Source organism: Myotis myotis, unplaced genomic scaffold (genome assembly GCF_014108235.1).
Source record: "Myotis myotis isolate mMyoMyo1 unplaced genomic scaffold, mMyoMyo1.p scaffold_m19_p_12, whole genome shotgun sequence".
In the NCBI taxonomy this organism is placed as follows: domain Eukaryota; kingdom Metazoa; phylum Chordata; class Mammalia; order Chiroptera; family Vespertilionidae; genus Myotis; species Myotis myotis.
This window is the reverse complement of record NW_023416316.1, coordinates 37297847-37320211: the sequence shown is the minus strand read 5'-3', so window position 1 is coordinate 37320211 and position 22365 is coordinate 37297847. Positions and strand designations below refer to the sequence as shown.

Genomic DNA, 22365 nt, shown 5'->3' with positions numbered 1-22365 from the left:
ATATAATACTGTATGTCAACTGTAATTGAAAATAAAAAAGCAAGGGAATGATGATCATAATTTTAGAGAGTTTATTTATAGAAATGAAGAAGGAAAATAAGCACATGACAGATCCAAGAAAATCAGAAATACTCTTATTCTGAAAGGGGATGGGTTCATGCATGGTGAAAATATTATGATTTCTTATGTTCTATATTTTGTGTCTCAGATATTACATATTACAATTACAAAGACCATTAAATTTGTAAGGGGGGGGGCAAAAAAAGAGTATTAATGGCTCACCGGGCTTTTCATTTTTCAAATCACATGGCAACTGCATTTAGGGATGTGCTATTTATTCTTTTTCAACTGTCATATTTCAGTGATTCTAAGACACCTCTTTTACATTTTATCATCTCTGAAATCAGATGCATCTTATAATTCATGGCAGCTTACAACTGCTTTTGACCCAGCAGGTTGATGTGATACAGTTGTCATTGACTGAATATAGTCACAGAGATGTCTAGTCAAGTGAGGCACATGGTTACTACTTCTTATGTTGAATTTAATTACAGCTCAAAATTGCTCCGAAAAATTAAACTGCTTTTCAGAATTCAAAGGAAGAGTTATTGCCCAGAAACCAAACAGTACGCTATGTAAGTTTAGCAAATACTTCCAATAGGCTTAAAATTGCAAATACTTCCAAATAGCATAAAATTGGTAAGTGAATACTGTGTCATCGTTTAATAAGAAGCATTTTTGTCTTGCTAGTAATTAACAGCAATGCATCTTAAATCTGGTGTCTTAGAGTCCGTGAAATATCATATAAATGACTATTACTCTCTGTTCTAGGTAATTCTAAAAATAAAACTCCTTGCTTATGTTATTGATTTCTAATTTATTCTTTTTTCTAATCTCTTTTTCCTTTCACAAATGGATACCAATCACATTTACCGTTGGACTGCAATTATCTCTCCTTGAAAAACAATGCTGTTGATTGAAATCACTGTGGGTGGACCAAATTTCCTCCTTGTTGACTGCTCCTGAATGATCTCTTCCAATCCCACAATCTGCCTCTCTGGCCAATCAAAACCTTCTTCCGTGTGTGTACATCATGCTGCTCTCGTCCTCAACTCCCCCCCTCTCTCGCTGACTTCCTGGAAAAGCAACGGAAGAGTCCTGGGCGGAAGGAGGCTTCTGTATGCTAGTGAAAAAGAACAATCTGTGCCAGCGGAAGGTTCTCCAACAACTTTGCTGCAAAACATGTACATTCCAAGGCTGAGCTTCCATCCTAGATTTCTTTGTTCCTGTAGACTTATCGATTACTCCATATTATTATTAAAAAGAAAAAAAAAAAGCAAAAAAAAAAAAAAAAAAAGCAAGCCACCTCTCTCTTTCTTGCTTTCTTTTTTTCTCTTTCTCTCTCAATCTGTGCAGGGAGATGGTGAACTGTTTTGTCAGAACTTAAATGGAAAAAAAAATAATAAACCTACAACAAGCCTACCTTTTATAACTGGGTGTTTAGTGCTAAACAGCCAGAACCACAGAGACAGTATTGTATGACCAAAGCATTTGATGCCAAAATTTGACGTTAAAGTAATGATTTGATTTCCTGCCCTGGTTTTGAAGGTCCATTTTTTTTCCTTTTGCGTTTACTTGTTTCCCCTTTGAGACGCCTAAAAATACCTTTCAAAAAAGTCACAAGAGTAGACATAGATCAACATGAAACCAAACGCTCTTACGTTAGTCATTTTTCATGCTCGAGTCCATCACTGGTGGAAATGGCAGGAAGCTGGACCTCCTGGGCATTAGACCATCCTACAGAGCTGTGCTCAGAGTCGTTTGTCTTCGTTTTTTGCAGCTGAACACTGATACTTTCCACACATAAATTACTTCCTGCATTATGCGGTTTTGGCATTGTACTCACTTGATAAGTCTGTTCCACTGGTTTCATCAGATAGACTTGCTGCTACTGGCTCATCCATTGTAGGCTGGGTGATTTTACACACAGCTAGTCAAGTGGGATTGCACCGCAGAGTCAGATTGGTGACGGACAGCATGCAAAGTTACACAAAACAGCTGAGACTGATCCGGCTCCCCCAGATCCCAAGTGTTCACTGTAGGCCCTGCACAATCTCTTGGTGCTATCTAGCCATTATCCCCATAGCATTTTTCGAAAGGCCACCGTAAATTCCATTTGTTGTGGTGGAAAGCATTTTGGATGTGATGCAGGAAATTTCTTCCTGGAGTCAAAAGTTTCTAAAAGGTCCTGTATTTTTTAAGAAATAGAATTGATTTAAATAGTATTTAAGCTCGTGCCCAAGTTGGCTGGGCAGCATTTTTCAATGGTGCTTATTAGACGTTTCTTCATCTTCTCACTTTCAAAAAATAAAACTGGAAATTGAATATGGGCGGCATGATTGTACCCTCCTGGTTCTGCTATTTCCTTTATCTTCTGTCCCTCTATAACTGTTCTATGATACACCTGAATACTGAATGTCATTGTGAGATCCACTGTTTTCTTGGAGATATCTTCACTGATTTTCTATGACTTCCTAAACACATCCTGGAATCTAGCAGACTGAATTATGCGAAAACTGTTTTTGGATCAGTGGTCAGAAATTTGGAAGCCTGATAAATCATTTTACCACTTCTGAGTTTCTGTTTAGGAGAGGATAGACTGATACCAAGTTTCCTCATTTTTCATATCGAAGCTCCATTGGTGACCTCATTTGCTCTGGGAGTGACCAGCCATCTTACAGACTTTGTTTTTATTTACAAGATGTCACTGGCCTCACAGATGAGAAGAGGAATGATATCAATATAGATTCTCCTAGGAAGGAGCTGGGAAGTGGATGCTAAGATCCTCATCTAAGGGACAAGTTAGTTAAAGACCTACCTTGAAAATATTCATTCCTAGACATCAAACTTAACATCCAACCTAAGGTGAATAATAACTAAATAGTCTAATGACCTTCTTAGTATTGTAGTATACTGAGTCACATGTTGATTCACAAGTGACTAGGGAATTAAGTGATGTGCTGAGCAGTTTTTCTCTTCATAACAATGCAGGCCCTTCTGACCTGAAGAAAGTTATTCCTGGTTATGGCATCTAGTCTTATATTTAAAGGCACAATCTTTAAATGGACAAATGTAAGCGCAACCTAAGCAAGGTCAAGCAGATGGGAAAATCAGATTTGCCTGCAAAGGAATACATGTAATTGAACCATCCAATAGTATTGGGGGCACAAAAGTTACTATGATAGGAAAGATAAAAATGATGTCTGTGTTCTTAAACAACTATCACTATGACAGCCAAATTCATTGGGGTCCACCAAAGTGTGTTCTGTTTCCCACTGACCATGCAAGCACACATCGTGGAAATACTGGTTTAACTACTAGTGTGTTACTGCCTCGTTTATCTACAGAATATTATTAACTAGAACATAATGCTTTCAAAATTTAAGTTAATGTTATATATTATGTATAAATATATATATTCATAATGAGATATATGTAATGGATAGTACAAAGTTTGGAGACTTAACAAATGCTCTAATCTTCTAGAGACAAAAGCCCTATCTTCTGTTCTCTTTTGTCTTTTTATTTTCAGTTAGTGACCCATTGTTAAATCTAAATCCACTTTTACTGAAAAATACTGTACATGTGTAAAATGTTCAGTTGTTTTTTTGTAAAATATAGTAGAATGGTTGTAATTGATACTGGCCAAAATCAATGTTATTCCATATTTTATTTTTTCTATTAAATTAACCTAAGTTCCTGTTTATTTGATCTGTCCATACCCATGTGTAAACATCTCTGAAAGGGTGAGGTAATGAGAGACCTCTCTGTTCCTACATCGAAGCTGAATATGAAGAAAAGGGCAGAGGGGATTGAGGTAGCTAAATAAAGTTGGAAAGAAAGGGTCAGTAGAGGTGGGATCTGAAAAGAAGGGAAAAGGTGACAGCAATATAAGAAAGGAAGGGTTTAGGTTTGGTCATGAATGTATTTCAAATTCCATTTTTAGAAAGGTTGCAAAAAAACTATAACAGCTTGGTGCAGTTTCTGTTGAATTGTGCAGATACAATCTCCATGTATGGGCCATCTGGGCCTGCTGTTTCCCTGGACTTCCCCAGGGTGTGAACTACTGCACACTCACCAGTGATGTATGGGCTGGGGACCAAGGGGCAGGGCACGAGTTGGTGGTGAATGTGAAAGCTGTTAAAAGATGGTCTGGTACTATTTAATGATATCCTGCATAAAACTGACAGTAGCTGTAACCCTGGATGCCTCAAAGATGCCTTTGTCTAAAAATCTCCTGTACATGCCTCAAGGTAGGACTGAATAGTTAGAAAAAGAAGAAACTACAAAGGATTCCAGATGTTTCTGAACTCTGCTTGAGTTCCAGTCTTAGCCTTGAAGTGAAATTCAATGTCCTGTCTTCTGGGAAAAGAAATGGGATCAGCAAACAAATTGAGTTCCAATTAGTGTTAAAGATCTGGAGATGCAACAAGGTGTAAGAATGAGCCTCTATTGTTGTGAAGTCCCATTATGGGGATGAGGAGAAACTAATCTTATTGACCAGTGATAAGAGTATATACCTACTGATGTAAATATACCCTCTCTTCTCACAAAAACTCCAAAGCAAAGTTACATGTATTATCTTGTTTACAAATAAGAAAGCTGGGGCATATGGTCTTGAAATAGACTAAGGTTACAAAGCCAGACTCAATAAAAATAAAATTTAACAGTAACACAATTAACAATAAGTAGTAAATTCTAAATCTGAAATGAATGGAACACCAAGTTACTAAGTTCGAGAGGCAGAAATTCCTTTGAACTGACTGGGATGAGAATTCTAGAGCAGGTGGAACTAGAATTGGGTCTTGAAGGATGGCTAGGGCTTACTTAAGCAGATGGGAGGAGTGCAGGAAGAATATTACCAGCAAACTTGCTGCATAAGAGATGTTCTGGGTAGCAAGTTACTTATTTTAATGGTTTTAATCTAAATAGCCCATGGCTACAAAGGACAGTGAATCAACATTTGATGGGTTTAGTCAAGAAGAACCTACATTTTTACACTGCAGAAGACAAATAGTGTTCCCATCCTCCTCAACTCCCACACCCATGGAAGGCCTTGCTAATAATCATCACTATCATCTGTGGATTGATCCAAATTTTCTTCTCACTTTCCACCCCAGCATCGGTTTAACATCATGCTGCTGATTTCTCTCAGACACACTTTGCCACTCAAGAGTCTACCCTTCATTTTAAGGAACACAAAACCGAGTGCTTAGTAGAGAAGGGGAAGTGATTGTTGTAACTACCAAATTATAGTTTCTCAGTCAAGTGATCAACACTTTATGCACATCTGAACATGGAAATATGCAACACCTTATCCCCTCATGTAAGACGAGTATCATGCAGCTAAGACAGAGGTTCACATGCATTCTTAACTGACTGCAGCTTCACAGGGCAGACAGATAGCAGCTTGATGAACATGGAAAAAACTGGAGGCAATTTTAAACTGTGGCCTGGCCAGTTCAACACTCCCTCCTTTAATCCTTTAATACAAAACAGAGAGTGCACAAAGGCCAACTGCAGCTTGACCTCACCTGGCCCAAGCTCGGCCCTGGCCCCAAACTCAATAAGTGTCAGTGACAGAAAGTATAAACCTGCTTCTCTTGCCTGGTTGACATCCATTTCCAAATATTATTTTTGTAGCAAACCCATAAAATCTGAAGTTTTCAGCAGAATACTTTGGAGCTATTGACAAATTTAGCAGAGCACAGCCAAGACGGACTTCATTTCACCATGTCTTGTTAGAGGTAGTGCCTTAGCCCCTAGAAATGGGGCTGTGATCCATATATAATGTCTCTTCATCATGAGAGTTGGAAGTCTGGTCCAGAGTCAATTCGTGAGTAAAATGGATGCAGTTATGTAGCATCACTAAGTCTCAGGGCCAGTCTGGGACTAGGAAGGCCAGCAGTTCCTTCCCACTCTCTACCTGCAAGGGACCTACAAGAACGTGACTATCTTGTTATTGAAAGATTGTCTTACAAGGTCTCTCTAAAGGGCCATTGTTTAGGGGCAGTTGTTGGTTTTTATCGGGCCAGGGGTCAAGGAACAAAAGATATTTTGCATCCCACTTCCTTGAAATTTCCAGAAACACTTCCTGAGACCTGAATTGTAAGACCTTTTTGCATCTTAGAAAATAAAACATAATTTTAAGACTACTGTGTTTTAAGCTGGCACACTAAAACAGCTCTATTTAATTTGCCCTCCACAAAAATCAGAGGTCTATAGAGATTAACTTTCTGATGCAAGATTTATAGCAAGTAAGGGGGGGATTGCTTTGATTCAAGCCTATAGCATCAACCTTCCGCACAACACTGCCTCCCTTTTTAAGAATGGCAGAGAAAAATCAAGTCTATATTACATATGTTGTAAGGCAGAGGGTAAGAGTTTTCTCCCAAGTCCAGAGAGAAAGCACACTGTATCCCTGGACTTGACATTCTCTGCTTATGAGTTCAAAATAATGCTTCCATAAATAAACACCGAGTCCCTGTCATATACCAAGCTCTGAAGTGCTTCTTGTCCTCAAGCTTATAGTCTGTCTAACGGGAGACACAGACATAAAAACCCATGGCTATAATATGAAGCTATTTAAGTGTCTTAAAAGGAGCATAACAAATATTGTCAGTCCAGAGGAGGAAGCTCACTTTGCCAATTAAATACTAATGTCCCAAAGCTTTCTAAGGACAGCCAATGACAGCTTGAAAAAGAAATCGAGTTGCCTCTAAAATGAAGAGAAGTCAAATGATATTTTACAAGCTACAAAATGCAACATGTCAAAGTAGTCGATTGCAACTCTTAAAGATCCACATACAATTATATTTAAGGTAGGGTAAAGAGGAATTTTAATCTGTTTGATATGAAGTAGGAACTATAGAGGTAGGAGAACCTAGGTTCTGTTGGGATTACAATATAACCCTGCAAAAGAGGGAGAAATTTACTAATCATGCTGGGACTTGGGGGAATATATATATATATTTTCATTCATTCATATTCCTGTTCTCTTTCCTCAAGAGTCCCACTTATAGCTACTTGACATTTCTCTTCAGTTGTTAATTTTGAAATGCCTGTTAGACATATCCAAAATAGACTTTAGACTCCCCAATGCCCTAAACATTACTATCGCCATATATCTGCCATCACAGTAAATGGCATCACAATTCATTCACCCAGCTGCTCAAACCTAAGCTTATTCTTTTTTTTACCCCCACATCCAATCCATTAGCAAGGTCCCATTAACCACACCTCCACCATATCTCTCTGAATGGTCTACTTCCCACTTCCTAGGTGTAATTCTGGGTCAGACCACCATCTCTGTCCTGGACTGCTGCAGGAGCCTCCTAACTAGGCTCCCTGCTTTTCTTCCCCTCCTTTCCTCTTTTCTCTCTTCTCCCTTATCCATTCTCCACATGGGTAGCAGAGTGCTATTACAAATACAAAATCAGATTTCGCCTCTGCCTATTCACTCAGAGCAAAATCTGGACCACTTAACTGAGATCTTCTGATCTCTCCTCATGCCCCTTTCCCCCTTGCTCATCATGTTCTAGTCCTACCAACTTTCTTTTGTTCTTTAAACACAAATGATTTGTTTGTGTATCAAGACCCCTGGTTGCCTTTCACCCTACAGGTCTTAATTCAAAACCCACTTCCTTGCAAAGCAATTCCCTCCACCACTCACTCCACACCTGCCCACCTTTTTTGGGCTTTTCATAGCACTTATCACAGCATGACATTCTGTGGTTCATTTAGTTATTTTTTGTCAATCTCTCCCAGGACAACATCAGTACCATGAGAGCTAGGGCTTTGTCCATCTTGTTCACAGCTTATCTTTTATGTCTAGCATAGTGCCTCAGCATCATCAACTCTCTATTCAGAGGAGCTAACTGACTTAAAAACCCCATCAAGTCAACTCATGGCCTCCTGCCAATGTATTCAAGAAGCATTCATTCAGACAGAATGTTGAGGAACTCATATTTGCTTCAGTCCCCAAGAGAGTGATCGCTACCTTGAGCCAGCTAAATGAAAGGACTAGGTCCTAAGCAGAATTCAGCTATCAAATGAGCTCACATAGAAGAGGTAGCCCATAGCTTCTCTTCACTGTGATATTCATGGCCAGAGCAACAAATTTGGCAAGGCCTAGACTTAAAAACATGGGCCTTCTTTTCCTTCTAAGAGAAAACCCTCTAAACTCATTACCAGAGAAGAGGGAAAAGAAAGTGATAGGCTTATACCTCCTGTCCCAAACAATGAAAATAACAGTAATAACAATTCCCATTATAGAGCATTTCCTATGTGCTAAGCACTGTGTTAAATGCTTTCTAAGGATTATTTCATTCAATATTCCCAGTAGCCTAGTTTTATCCTGTTTCTTACAAATGAGGAAGTAGGATTATAGTTGGCCCTTCAAATCCACAGATTCTGCATCCACAGGTTCAACCATAGTACATTTTTTTCTTGTCAGTGCTCCCTAAATAATATAGCATAACTATTGACATAGCATTTACACTGTATTATGTATTATCAGTAACCTAGAGATGATTTATTAAAGTATATGGGAGAATGTGCATCGGTTACATGCAAATCAATTTTGGTATCTGCAGGGGGTTTCTGGAACCACTCCTTCATAGATACTGAGGGACGACTGTATATGTATTTTAGCTGATGTTGTCTGGTCCAAGGAACATGTTGTCGCTGTGAATAGAGCAATGTCCACTCAGGCTTACACACCATGGCCACATACTGCTTTCTGTGATCAAGCGAGGAGTGGAAATCAATATTATCATGAGAATTAGTCTTGACTAATGCGCCGCATGGGCAAAAGAAATCAGAATGGACCCAGAGAAATGAGGCAGTAATTAAGAAGTGAGGATGTGATGCTCCTTTCATGCTAATTTTTCTTTGTCTGGGAAGCCATCATTTGCATTATCTAGCCCCAGATGAAATGAGGAAGAAATAGAATGGAGATACAGAAAACATGGAAAAACATTACAATGCTGAAGACATCACATAATACAAATTCTGTGAACTTCTTTGACAAATCTGGCAAAACAAATTCTTTCCAGGTGATATTAAACAGGATTTTTCTTGCCACCTGAATCATAACTGTTACAATATAATAAAAGCTAAAGTGCCAATAAAATTTAAGGCTCTTTCTTATGAATAGGAATGTGATTTTTAATTGACTTGTGGCATAAGAAGAGCCACAAATATGACAGAAAGCAGAAGTCATCTTTCATTTTTATTATTGATTTTCAGAGAGGAAAAGGGAGAAAGGGGGAGAGAAAGAGGAAAAGGAAGAGCAACATCAATGTAAGAGAGCAACATGGATCAGGTGTCCTGTATGTGCCCTGACAGGGGATCAAACCCGCAACTTAGGTATGTGCCCTGACCAGGAATCAAACCTATGACCTTTTGGTGCATAGGACAGCACTCCAATCAACTGAACTGTACCAGTCAGGGCAGCAGGAGTCATCTTAACCATATTCTCTCCTACTCCATCTGATGCATCAGCAAGTCAAGACAATTCTACTCCAAAATATGTCTTGGATCCATTTGTCCTCTACCTTTACTGCTTTTGTCCTAATTCTCACATCCTGGGGCAAGTTACTTCTCACCTGGGCTATTGCAACATTTCCTAACTGGTGTCATTTATATACACCTCTTGTGTCCGCACTCCACTTGTCTTCACCTTCTTCCTCCAATCTACCTACACAGCAGCCAGAGTGCTCTTTTAAAAAATTCAAAGCTCACATAAGACTCCACTATTTAAAACCCTCCTGTGGCTTTCTATTTCGCTGGCAATAAAGTTGAAATTCTTTTCAATGGCCATCAAGGCCTTGGTAAATCTGACCCATCACACCTCTCAAGCCCATCTCATACCTCCCTTCATATTTTCCAGCCACAATGGCTTTCCCTGATATATCTATTTTGCTTTGTGCCTTAGAACTTTCCCATATTGCCATTTGCCCTACTTTAATGCTATCCCACGCCCCATCATCTACACCTGGCTAACATTTATTTATTACCTAGGCCTCAGTTTAAATGTCACTTGTTCATTTCCAGATCCTTCTACACAAGGTTAGATCTCCTCATATAAGCTTTCATGGAAGCTTCTGCCTTACTTTCATATTAATTACATTATAAATAGCTTGTTAATTGTAGGAATATTTGTTTGATGTATATAATTCTTACTACAAAGTTTGCTCCATGGGGGCAAAGTCTGTAAATGTCTTATATCTAATGAATCTAGTAAATATCTCTTAAAGTATAAATACTTGATAGCTCTCTGATCAATAGATGAGTAAGCCAATGAATAAATAATTGAGTGAATAACTGAGTAAATGACAGGGAGGAAATAGCCCTGACTCAGACATTGGGACAACTAAGTTCTAATCCTGATTTTCTGTGTGACTTCAGTATGGCCCTCTATGTGGCTACACCTCGGTTTCCCTATTGTCAGTCTCATCCCTGTGACCCTGCGAGTCCTTCTAGTCAATGGAAAAAGAAAATCCCAGGAGATTTCATGGAGATTCTATCACTGGCCCTAAAACACACAGAAAAACCTTAGGGACAAACTCAATAAAGCTAATGTTTTAAGACATTGCCACTGAAAGTGTGCAGTACCAGCAGGAGTGGGAGTTGGATACTGTGGTTGCAGAGTTCTAAAGTGACCCCCTAAGATTCCCATTCACAAGTCATTCAGTGCTGTGAAGGGACTTTGCAGATGGAATTAAAGGTTATTACTGACTGACTTTAAAATAAGATTATACTGAATTATCCATGTGGGCCCAAGGTAGAGTCAGAGAGATGCAATGGAAGGAGGCAGAGAGGGCATGAGGCAGAGGAAGGATCAGAGAGATCCAAGAAGTGAGAAAGATTTAACCCCATTTACTGGCTTTGAGGATACAGAAAGGTAGCCATGAGCCAAGAAATGCATGCAGCTTCTAAAAACTGAGAACATTTCCCCAGCCAACAGGTAGCAAGGAAACAGGGAACCTAGTCCTGAATTCTGCCATCAACCTGAATGAACTTGGAGCAGATGTATCTCCCCAGAGCCTCCAAAAAGAATGCAGCCTATGACACCTTGATTCCAGCCTTGTAAACCTGGAGCAGAGAAGCAGCTGAGCCACACTGTGCCTGGCTCTGACCTACTGAACTGTGAGATAATAAATGCTGTTTTGTTAAGCCACAAAATTCATGATAACTTGTTACAGCAGCAATAGAAAACTAATGCATATTAGCTGATCTTCATAACTCCTGCCCAAGGGGCAGGCTTCTAATTACACATGTAAGGGCCCTCTTAATCTTCTCCAGAGACCCTGGAGGGTGGGCGCTATCTTTGTGCTCTCCCTCTGCCTTCCTCCAGGTGGCTGGTATCTCTGGCAATAGTACTTGTACACATGTTGAAGCCTGGCTATTTTCCGAGTACCACCGAAAGGATACCTCTAGATTGCCTGGCTCTGGCAGCCAAGTGGGACTTACACATTCAGTCTTACAAGACTGTATATACAGGGGTGGGCAAAACTAGGCTTACAGTTGTTCACATGAAAAAATATATAATACAAGAATATGCCCTAACCGGTTTGGCTCAGTGGATAGAGCGTCGGCCTGTGAACTGAAAGGTCCCAGGTTCGATTCCAGTCAAGGGCATATACCTTGGTTGTGGGCACATTCCCAGTAGGGGGTGTGCAGGAGGCAGCTGATCGATGTTTCTAACTCTCTATCCCTCTCCCTTCCTCTCTGTAAAAAATCAATAAAAAATATTTTAAAAAAAGAATAATAATACAAAAATAAACTGTTCTGTGTACTCGCAACTAAAAACCTACTTTTGCGCACCCCTGTATTTGCATATTTTTAAAGCTGCTGCCTGAGCTTTTAAATCTTAGGCCAGGCTTTTGAGTCTGGCTTCAGTTCAGCCTGAATCCAGGTACTGACTGAAATCCTCCCCTTTGTGACACTAACAGCTCTTGGCACACCCTAAACTACTAGAATCCACTAAAAGTAAAATAGGCTGCTTGAATAATCACAAAAGATTGGGAGATAACCAAGAGCTAGGGCAGGATTGAATAATAAGGTTCATCCCCTACACAAGGCCACTCCTTCAAGACTGGGAGAGGTAGCTATTTTATCATATGCATAGAAACCAACACAGAAAGTTAAGAAAAACAACATAGAAATATATTCCAAATGAAAGAACAACATAAAACCTCAGCAAAAAGTTCTTAATGAAATGTTAAGTTATTTACCTGATAAAGAGTTCAAAATAATGGTCATAAATGGTCATAAATATGCTCAGTGAACTCAAAGAGACGGAAATATAAGAGAGTACCAAATAGAAGTCACAGATAAAAAGTACATAACTGCAATGAAAAAATATGATAGATGGGTTCAACAGCAGACTAGATGAAGCAGAAGGAAAGCTCAGTGAACTCAAATACAGGATTGGCACTCACCCAATAGCATCAACAAAAAGAAGAACGAAAAAAAAAAAATACAGATAGCTTAAGAGACTTGTGGGACCTCATCAAACTGACCAACATTCACTCTATCGGGGTCCCAGACAAGAGAGACAGAAAGAGGCAGAAAACATATTGGAAGAAATAATGGCTGAACTTCCATAACCTGAAAAAGGAAACAAACACCCAAATCCAGAAATCCCAGAGGGTTCCAATTAAAATAACAGAACTGCCTACTTCTGGTCAAGATGTCAGAGTAGGTAAATTCTATGCTTACCTCCCAGAATCACCCAAAAATTACACCTAAATTATAGAACAACTATCACTGAGAATACCTGAAGACTAGTTGAACGAATTTCTTTAACTAGGGATATAAAGAATAAGCCACATTGAGACTAGTAGGAATGGGCAGGACCCATACCCACAGTGTGGCCATTTAGAATCAAGAGAGAGATCTCAGTTGTGGAGGTCTCCCCTGAGGAGCAAGGATTCCCTGCCCCACACGGGTCTCCCCAGCACAGGTTCCAGTGCAGGGAAGAGGAGTCCCTATACCATCCGGCAGAGACCAGCAGAGACTGCATCTGAGAAAGACAGAGGGCTACGGGAAGACTGAGACATGCTCCTCTTAAAGGTCCAGAATATAGACTCACTCACTAAAAACTCATTCAAAGCTACAGTTTAGAGGCAGCAGCTGAAAACACACCAAGTACATACAGGGAGGAACTACAGTGACTAACTTCAGGATGAGGGCTGTAGGGCAGGGGCTGGAGCAACTCTCTCCAGGGACAGAAGCCTTGCTCCTTTGTTGAGCTGTCCTTTCACCAGCACAGGCAGGCACCAAATCTGTGCCCTCCATTGATCTGGTTTACACCATTCACTTGCCCTGGTGATTCCCTGAGACACCCAATTCACTCACCAGGTGGAGCCTCTTCCAGCAGCTCCTCCTGCAATAACAATAACAAGCAACCTGTCTTGGATTGCACTGCAGACTTTCCTCAAATCTTTCAAAGGTTCACAGACCCCAAACAAACAACATCGGCATGCCCTGTAGCTCTTGCTAAGTGACCACCAGCCCAGTACAAGCAGCAACCAGTCTCAACTTTATTTGTAACTCCCTTCAGGTAGCCCCAAGCCTGGCATAAGTGTCAGACAGTCTTGACCTGGAATGTAACTTCAACTAAGCATCATGCCTGGCACAAGTGACAGCTAGCCTCCTCTCATAGACTGGTGCCCACCAAAGGGTCCAAGGGAAAGCTGGCCTCGGTTCACAGTGTAGACTCGCCCAAGTGCTTCCAAGCCCAGCACAGGCAGCAATCAATCACAGGTCATTTTGTAGCTCCTACACCAAGTGGCCTTAAGCCTGGCACAAGTGGTGGCTCACCATACCAGAGCCACTCCAAGGAGGCTCCAGACCCAATGCACCCAGTGGCGAGCTAAAGACCACACCAGAGCACCATCTAACCAGCTTCATAAATGACACACTCAAAAGGCAGATTCAAAGGCACCACAGCCCCACCAAAATGACTCTGACTTCATGGGGACAACCCTGCGTAACAGCTCATACACTACCATCACGGCTAACCCTCACAGTCAGTCAGCCTAAGGGTTAACCACCGACATGCCAACAACAACTGACGCCCAACTACAACAGGAGGGCACACACAACCCACACAGGGGACACCCCTGGAGCCCCCAGCTCAGGTGACAAAGGAGATTATGCCATGGGGCTCTGCAAGGCACCTTCTTCATAAGGCTATTCAAGACAGGGAGATGTAACAGATCTACCTAATGAATAGAAACAAACACAGGGAATTAGCCAAAATGAGGACACACACACACAAAAGTCCCAAATGAAAGAACAGGACAAAAACCAAAGAACTAAATGAAATGTTGTCAAGCAATCCACCTAACACAGAGCACAAAACACTGATTATAAGGATGCTTAATGAATGTAAGGGAAAAATAAACTCAGTGAGAACTTACACAAAGAGATAGGAAACATAAAAAAGAAGATACAAAACATAAAAATAACCAGTCAGAAATGAAGACTACACTAACTGCAATGAAGAATACACTAGAGCAGGGGTGGGGAATGTCCTGCCCACAGGCCATATAAGGCATGTGAAATCATTTGGTCTGGCCCTGCCAAGACAACCACAGGTGGGACTCAAAATTCAATAAATCTAGGAGCCTTTTTCATAGCAACATAAATTTATATTAAGTGAATTATATTAAATGAATGATGTCATAAATATCCAAATGGCCCTTGGCAGAAAAAAATTGGAGAACATAGAGGAAATGAATAAATTCCTAGAAACATAAAATCTTCCAAGACTGAATCACAAAGAAACAGAAAATCTGAACAGACCAATAACTAAATCAAATCAGTATTTTATTTTATTTTATTTTTTTTAAATATATTTTATTGATTTTTTACAGAGAGGAAGGGAGAGAGATAGAGAGTTAGAAACATCGATGAGAGAGAAACATCGATCAGCTGCCTCCTGCACATCTCCTACTGGGGATGTGCCCGCAACCCAGGTACATGCCCTTGACCGGAATCGAACCTGGGACCTTTCAGTCTGCAGGCCGACGCTCTATCCACTGAGCCAAACCGGTTTCGGCCAAATCAGTATTTTAAAAAATGCTCTGGCCAGTGTGCTCAGTGGTTAGAGTGTCAGCCCATGCACCTAAGGGTTGTGAGTTTGATTCCCAGATAAGGACACGTATTTGGGTTACAAGTTTGCTCTCTGCCTTCATCAGAATACATAAGGGAGGCAACCAGCGGATGTGTCTCTCTCACATCAATGTTTCTCTCTATCTCTGAAAAGCAATGTTAAAAATATCCTCAGGTGAGGATTAACAAAAATAATAAACTCCCCCCCAAAAAAACAAAAGTCCTGGACTAGATGGCTTCACAGATGAATTTTATCAAATATTCAAAAAAGAATTACTACCTATCCTTCTCAAACTATTCCAAAAAATTGAAGAGGAGGGAAGGCTCCCAAACTCGTTTTATGAAGCCAGCACTGCCCATCGCCCTGATACCAAAACCAGATGAGGGAGGGAGGGAGGGAGGGAGGGAGGGAGGGAGGGAGGGAGGGAGGGAGGGAGGAAGGAAGGAAGGTAGGGAGGGAGGGAGGAAGGAAGGAAGGAAGGAAGGAAGGAAGGAAGGAAGGAAGGAAGGAAGAGAGAAAGAGAGAAAGAGAGAAAGAGAGAAAGAAAGAGAGAAAGTTGTAGGCCAATATTTTCTGATCAACATAGATGCCAAAATTTTCAACGAAATGTTAGCAAACTGATTTCAACAATACACTAAAAAGATCAGACACCATGATCATGTGGAATTTATTCCTGGGATATAAGGCTGGTTTGGTATCCCCAAATCAATTGATGTGATACATCACAAACAAAATGAAGGATAAAATCATATGATCATATCAATAGATATAGCAAAAGCATTTGACAAAATCCAGCATCGTTATTATGGGAAAATATCCTTTATTATGTTGAGGTATGTTCCCTCCGTTCCACTCTCAGCAAAGTGGAACGGAGGGAACATACTTCAACATAATAAAGGCCATATATGACAAACCCACAGCTAACATCATACTCAATGGTGAAAGACTGAAAGCTTTTTCTCTAAGATCAAGAACAAGACAAGGATATCCACCGTCACCACCTTTAATCAACACAGTATTGAAAGTCCTAGCTGTAGCAATCAGGCGGGAAAAGGAAATAAAAGGCATCCAAACTGGAAAGGAAGTAAAACTCATCATTTGCAAATGACATGATACTATATATACAGAAACCCAAAAAACTATTAGAACTAATACATGAATTCAGTAAAGCAGCAAGACATACAGATATTGGTTATTTTTTCATACACCAATAACTATCAGAAAGAGAAGTTAAGAAAACAATCCCATTTACAGTTGCATCAAAAAAATACAAAATACCTAGGAATAAGTTTAACCAAGTAGATAAAAGACCCGTACTTGGAAAACTATAAGACATTAAAGAAAGAAATTGAAGAAGGTAAATTGAAAGATTCCCTATGAAAACTCCAATTGCATTTTTCATAGAGCTAGGAAAAATTTTTCCTAAAATTTATATGAAACCATAAAATAGCCAAAGTAATATTGAGAAAGAACAACAAACTGAAAGTATCATGCTACCTGATATCAAATTATACTGCAAGCCTAAAGTAATCAAAACAGCATGGTACTGACATAAAAACAGATACATAGATCCATGGAACAAAATAGAGAGCCCAAAAGTAAACCCACACCTATATTGTCAATTAGTCTATGACAAAGGAAGTGAGAATATACAATGAGGTAAAGTCTCTTCAATAAATGGTGTTGGAAAAACTGAACAGATACACACAAAAGAATGAAACAGGATCATTTTCTTACACCATATACAAGAATAAACTCAATGTGGATTAAAGACTTAAATACAACACACAAAACCATAAAACCCCTAGGAGAAACATAGGCAGTAAAAACTCTGACATTGCTCTGAGTAATATTTATTTAAAATAATCTCCTCAGGCAAGGAAAACTGAAGTAAATATATAAACAAATGAGATTACATCAAACTAAAAAGCGTTTGCACAGTAAAGGAAACCATCATAAAAGTGAAAAGTTACATACTGACTGGAAGAAGATAATCTCTCGTGATACATCCCATATTGAGTTACTTTCAAAAGTATATAAGGATTTCAGACTACTTAACACCAAACAACAAACCCAATCCAATTAAAAAATGGGAAGAGGACCTGATTTCACCTCCCCCCCCCCAAAAGAGACATACAGATGGCCAACAGACACATGTAAAGATGCTCAACATCTCTACTCATCATGGAAATGCAAGTTAAAATCATCAGATATCACCTCGTACCTGTCAGAATGGCTATCATCAATAAATCAACAAACAAGTGAAGGCGATGTGGAGAAAAAGGAACCTTCATACATTATAGGTGGGATTGTAAATTGATGCAGCCACTGTGGAAAACAGAATGGAGGTTCCTCAAAAAATTAAGAATGGAACTACCATATTACCTAGCAATTCCACTTCTGAGTATTTATCTGAAGAAACCCAAAATAATTTAAAAAGATACATGCATCCATATGTTTATTGCAGCCTTATTTACAATTGCCAAGATATGAAAGTAACCTAAGTGTCCACTAATAAATGCATGGATAAGGAAGATGTAGAGGGCTCTATCAAACTAAAAAGCTTCTGCATAGCAAACTATCAACAAAATAAAAGATAACATGGGAGAAAAATATCTGCAAATCATTTATCTGATAAGAGTTAATATCCAAAACATTAAAGCAATCATACAACTCAATAACAAAAATACACACACACACACACACAATCTGATTTTAAAATGGGCAAAAATCCTAATAGACATTTTTCTAAAGAAGATATACAGACAAACAGGTACATAAAAAGGTGCTCAATATCAGTGAAATGCAAATCATTACCACATGAGATATCATTCTCCCCCCTGTTAGAATGGTTAGTATAAAAAAGACAAGAGACATGTAATGGTGAGGTGGAGAGAGTATCCTGGGCCCACATATCCTGTAAGAGGGAGGTAGAGGAAGATTTTATTACAGAAGAAGGTGATCTAATGACCTCAGCAAAGATCTTTAATTTAGTCATATTGACAAAAATCCCTTTTCCCCTATAATGTAGCATTCACAGGTTCCTGGGATGAGGACCTGGATGTCTCTGGGAGCCCTTATTCAGCCTCCCACACTTGACCAGGGCATCTAACCCTCTGAGCCACCATTTTTCCTCAGTAAAATAGAAATAATAGTATACCCTCATGAGGATGTTACTGTGTTGCACATTTTAAATCACTAAAGAAATGTTCACTGGATTGTTAAATGCTTCTGGCTACTCTTGTGTTTATCTTACATTAATTCATTAACTCTATTCATTCCCTCACCTTTTATTAAATTTACTATGTGTCAAGTATTGCGCTAGGCACAGGGGGTATAATAGAGAGAGGAATCACACTTGTATGGTTTTATACTGTAATAGAGACAGCTAAGTACTAGGCAGAAAATCCCCCGATGTGACAGCATGTGCTATGAAAAGAGACTGGAGAGGAAGTGCTCTATGCGTTCTACAGGGATATGAAGGAATAGGTTGTCAGCCCTCTGGCTAGAGGCAGGAGTAGGACAGAGCAGGAGAAAGGGCCTGGGAAGTGACAGGAAGATGTGAAACAGCCCAGAGCACCTAGAAAGTGCCAGTTTTACCCTATTGGAGCTCTGGGTACAAGGAGTTGGGGAGCAGTGAGAGAGATGAGCTAACAGAGCTGGCTGGGGTCTGACTGCCCACTGCCCCTCGTGCCAGGTGAAGGGTCTGGACTGTGTCATGTGCTCAGGGAGCCACTGAGAAAGAAGTTTACCAGCCTTCTCCATCATCCCATCCCCAGGAGTCATGGGCGCCAGCAGGGAACCCTGGAAGCTCAGGCCTCCTGGCAGATAGTTAAATAACAAACTCTCACAGAGAGTCCTCTGTGAAGTGGTACTGGCTTTTTAAAGCACCTCTTGCCTTTTCTTCCTCATCCAGAGCCCCTTTGTGATTTATATTTTCAGATTTTTATCTTTAGAGCCTCATATTATAGCGAGCCATCATCTCCCTTAGGATCTGTCAATCTCATTTTTAAGTCATTCACTCCTAAAAATATTCTTGTATTTTATTATATATCTCACTTAATCCCCTACTTGTGACTTTCTTTTATGAGAATGTTCAAAGGGTAAATTTGCTGTATTAACTATTGTGCATTTGGCAGAGCCCAATCATTCTGATTGCCTGTGCAATATTTTTCCCAGCCTGGGGAGTTTTGCTGAAAAGTGGATTGATGGTAACTGTGCTGTGACTTTAGTTGATAATGTCTGCTTTCCTGGACGCACAGTCCCTGGTCTGCTTTGTCCCTCCACCCTGCCTCTTCCCTCCACCCATCCTCCTGAAACATAGCACAGTCACTCTCTAAAGTGCTTCTGTCAACTGATACCATCCTCTCCATGAACTTCAATGAATTGGCAGTACACTTCTGTGCTGGAAAGACATTTTGCATTAAAAATTGGATTCACAACAGGCAATCTGCCTGGGGACCACATGTCTAGGAAAGCAGTCATTTTTAACTAAGGATATTACAAGCCCAGATAGACTAGGACTGGTGTACTCCTGGAAGCAAAATTACTGTACTGCATGTTGGCAATTAACCTTGTCAACTAACTTCCAGAACAACTGCCGCCTAATGCACACACCATCTTCTTGGGTTCTATGGCTTGGGTCCCATTACATTCTACATGCACCTGCGTTCCCATCACTGAGCCTCACCAACACTCTGATTTGCTTGCCCTTGTCCCCTTTCTTTTCCACAGCATTTATTAGCTTCTAACCATACTAACCATCTATAGTTTACTAGTTTATTGTAATTGTGGCTTCCCCTCTACCTCCTACACTATAATGTAAGCTCCACCAGGGAAGATATTTATATTTTGCCAACTATTGTATCCAAAAATTCCTGGGCTATTGCCTGACATGTAGTATGTGGCTCAATAATTATATTTTGGATGAACTGATACATTTCCATGGAGCTTTTAGCTATCAAATGACTTTTTTTTTTACATCCATGACTCCAAACATGTCAATCTAACATATTTATTAAATGTTGTGACCACTTTATCACATGGCAAGTAATGGTCCAGGTCAAGGGAAATTATTCCTGACCTCAAAGATGAACTAGTCCCATGGGAGAGGCACATGTGGGCAGAAATACCAGTTGGAATGTAGGATAAATTAGAAATATGTACAAAGCACAGTAGAGTACAAAAAATTCAATTCAGCTGCACAGTGGTGTGGTAGAAAAGGCTCAGAAAAAGCTTCCTAGAGGCGGCAACTTTAAGTTGTAAATAATGAGTCCAAGTTTTCTGGGAGAAGAGAGAAGGGATAAGTACAAAGTGAATAGATTTTCTAAGTGAGAGAATGGATGATGGGCTGGAAGTCTCTAGGGAATGCCAGAGCATAGGGTTGTGACTTAGTCCCTCCCCCCTCCCCCCGACCAACCCTGAGACAAAGATTCAAGTGCAAGAGGTTTATTTGGGAGATGAAAGAAAGTGCCAGTGGTAGAATGGGAAAGCAAGAGAAGAAAGAGATGTCTGCTATGGTTCATAAGGAGAGCTGCAGGGGAGAAGGCTAGAGATGGAGGCAAGGGACGAATTTTGAGAACTCTTTACAAGCTGTTCCTCAGAGTTTTATTCTGTATTAAGGGAGCAATACTGGGATATTTTAGGCAAGAGAATGGGATAAAGTTTGAGTTTGAAAGAGGCCTCTGGTTAGAGGGTGGGGGAGCAGATAATAAGTCCAGGGAACCAGTTAGATAAACTTATCACATGGGATGGGAAAGACTGGGCTAGAAATCATGTGGTGGTGGTGGTAAAGATGGAGATGAGGAGACCAAACTGAAAGATGTTCAGGAGATAGAATTGATAGAAATTGTAAGGAAAGAGGTGGGGGGTGGGATGGAGTACAGGATGAGTTCCCTATGCTACCTACCTCTCTTGACTAGATGGTGGTGGCACTAACCTAGACAGGGAGTATAGGAGGGACACATCAGTACTGGGGTAAGATAAGAAGTCTTTTTGGACATGTTGGAGTGGAGATACCTGCAAAGTATCTAGGTGGACAGTGGTCAAGAGATAATTAAACTCACGAGACAGATCTATACTGGGAAGAGCTATTTAGGAATCACCACTTTATAGAAGATATTTGAAGGCAGGGAAACCAGCAATTCCAGAATAAATAACTAGAAGTTTATCACCTGTGATGAGTTAGTCGACTGTTACTATCAACATCCTTTTAGTATCAAGTCCTTTGCCAACTTAGAGATGGCATGTCTTTCTTTTCCTCTACATCTTCCCCAAGTCATCTCTTCACTCTTGGCCTAGTTGCACATGAAGAGGGAGAAGATAAATTGTCTGATTTGGGGCAAGCTGTGTAAACTCCCATTGTCAGCTTCTTCATCTATAAAAAGGGGATCTCCTAGGTGGAGATGATCTTGTCTACTAATCAACTGAAGAAACTGAACATGAAAGACATCAAACTGATGCTCTTACCTTACCAGACACTTAGCCTAGTTGGTACAGGACACTGCTCACTGCAGCTGCACAGCACTGTCTCCCCTGCATGTGCCTTTACCTGCCGGTGCTAGTTCATCTTTTACCTAAGACGTGGTAACTAACTGAAGAGCATCCTTAGAATGGTCGCAAAATGCATGTAAGCTGCCGAAACCACTGTGATAAGAGCCCTTGGTAACAATTTACCTTCGTTCTGCATGGGTTTTACTCTAAGTGTATACAGATGTATGACTTTTCTGCCAAATAGTCATCCTGGCCAAGAATGGGATGGCCCCTCCACAGGAATGCGTAGGTGATGACATTTCTTTCACCATCTTGGCATCTAAACATGACACTCGATCTGGTAACAAGGCACTGAGCTCCCGATTGTTTATGGCACAGCTCTAGGCGGAATGGGCTGTGAACGCCTACACTACTGCACTCCATCCACTCTTGTTACATGTGTGTCAGACAGAGAACACAGCCGCTTGATGTTCAGCAGGCCCCAAAAAACAGCCACTGTCAAAATTCTGCCTGTGGCATGTATATAAACATACAGAGCTATGCCAGGAGTCACATGGTTTCAAAACATCTGCGAGATCACCCCAACCCGCTTCCCTCACATTCTCAAGCCATCATTTCTTTACTTACTCAAGTTCAAGTCCATGGAACTGACACCTCTTTCTCCACTCATCCCTTGTATGCAGGCA

General features: G+C 40.3%; 1 protein-coding gene across 4 annotated transcripts in view; it reads left to right on the top strand.

Moving 5' to 3' along the window:
- The window catches only part of PCSK5 (proprotein convertase subtilisin/kexin type 5), a 417746-nt gene that overhangs the window by 276541 nt on the left and 118840 nt on the right, over positions 1-22365 (top strand). Inside the window, exon 21 of one of the 4 annotated variants that reach the window (XM_036330797.1) lies at positions 1146-3766. The exons of 2 other annotated variants lie outside the window; for them this stretch is intronic. In XM_036330797.1, the coding sequence (XP_036186690.1) occupies positions 1146-1261 (116 nt within the window). In that variant the 3' untranslated portion in view covers positions 1262-3766. Of the gene's footprint in view, positions 1-1145; positions 3767-22365 lie in introns of those variants that run through there. One more of the 4 variants, XM_036330800.1, reaches the window with a different exon arrangement.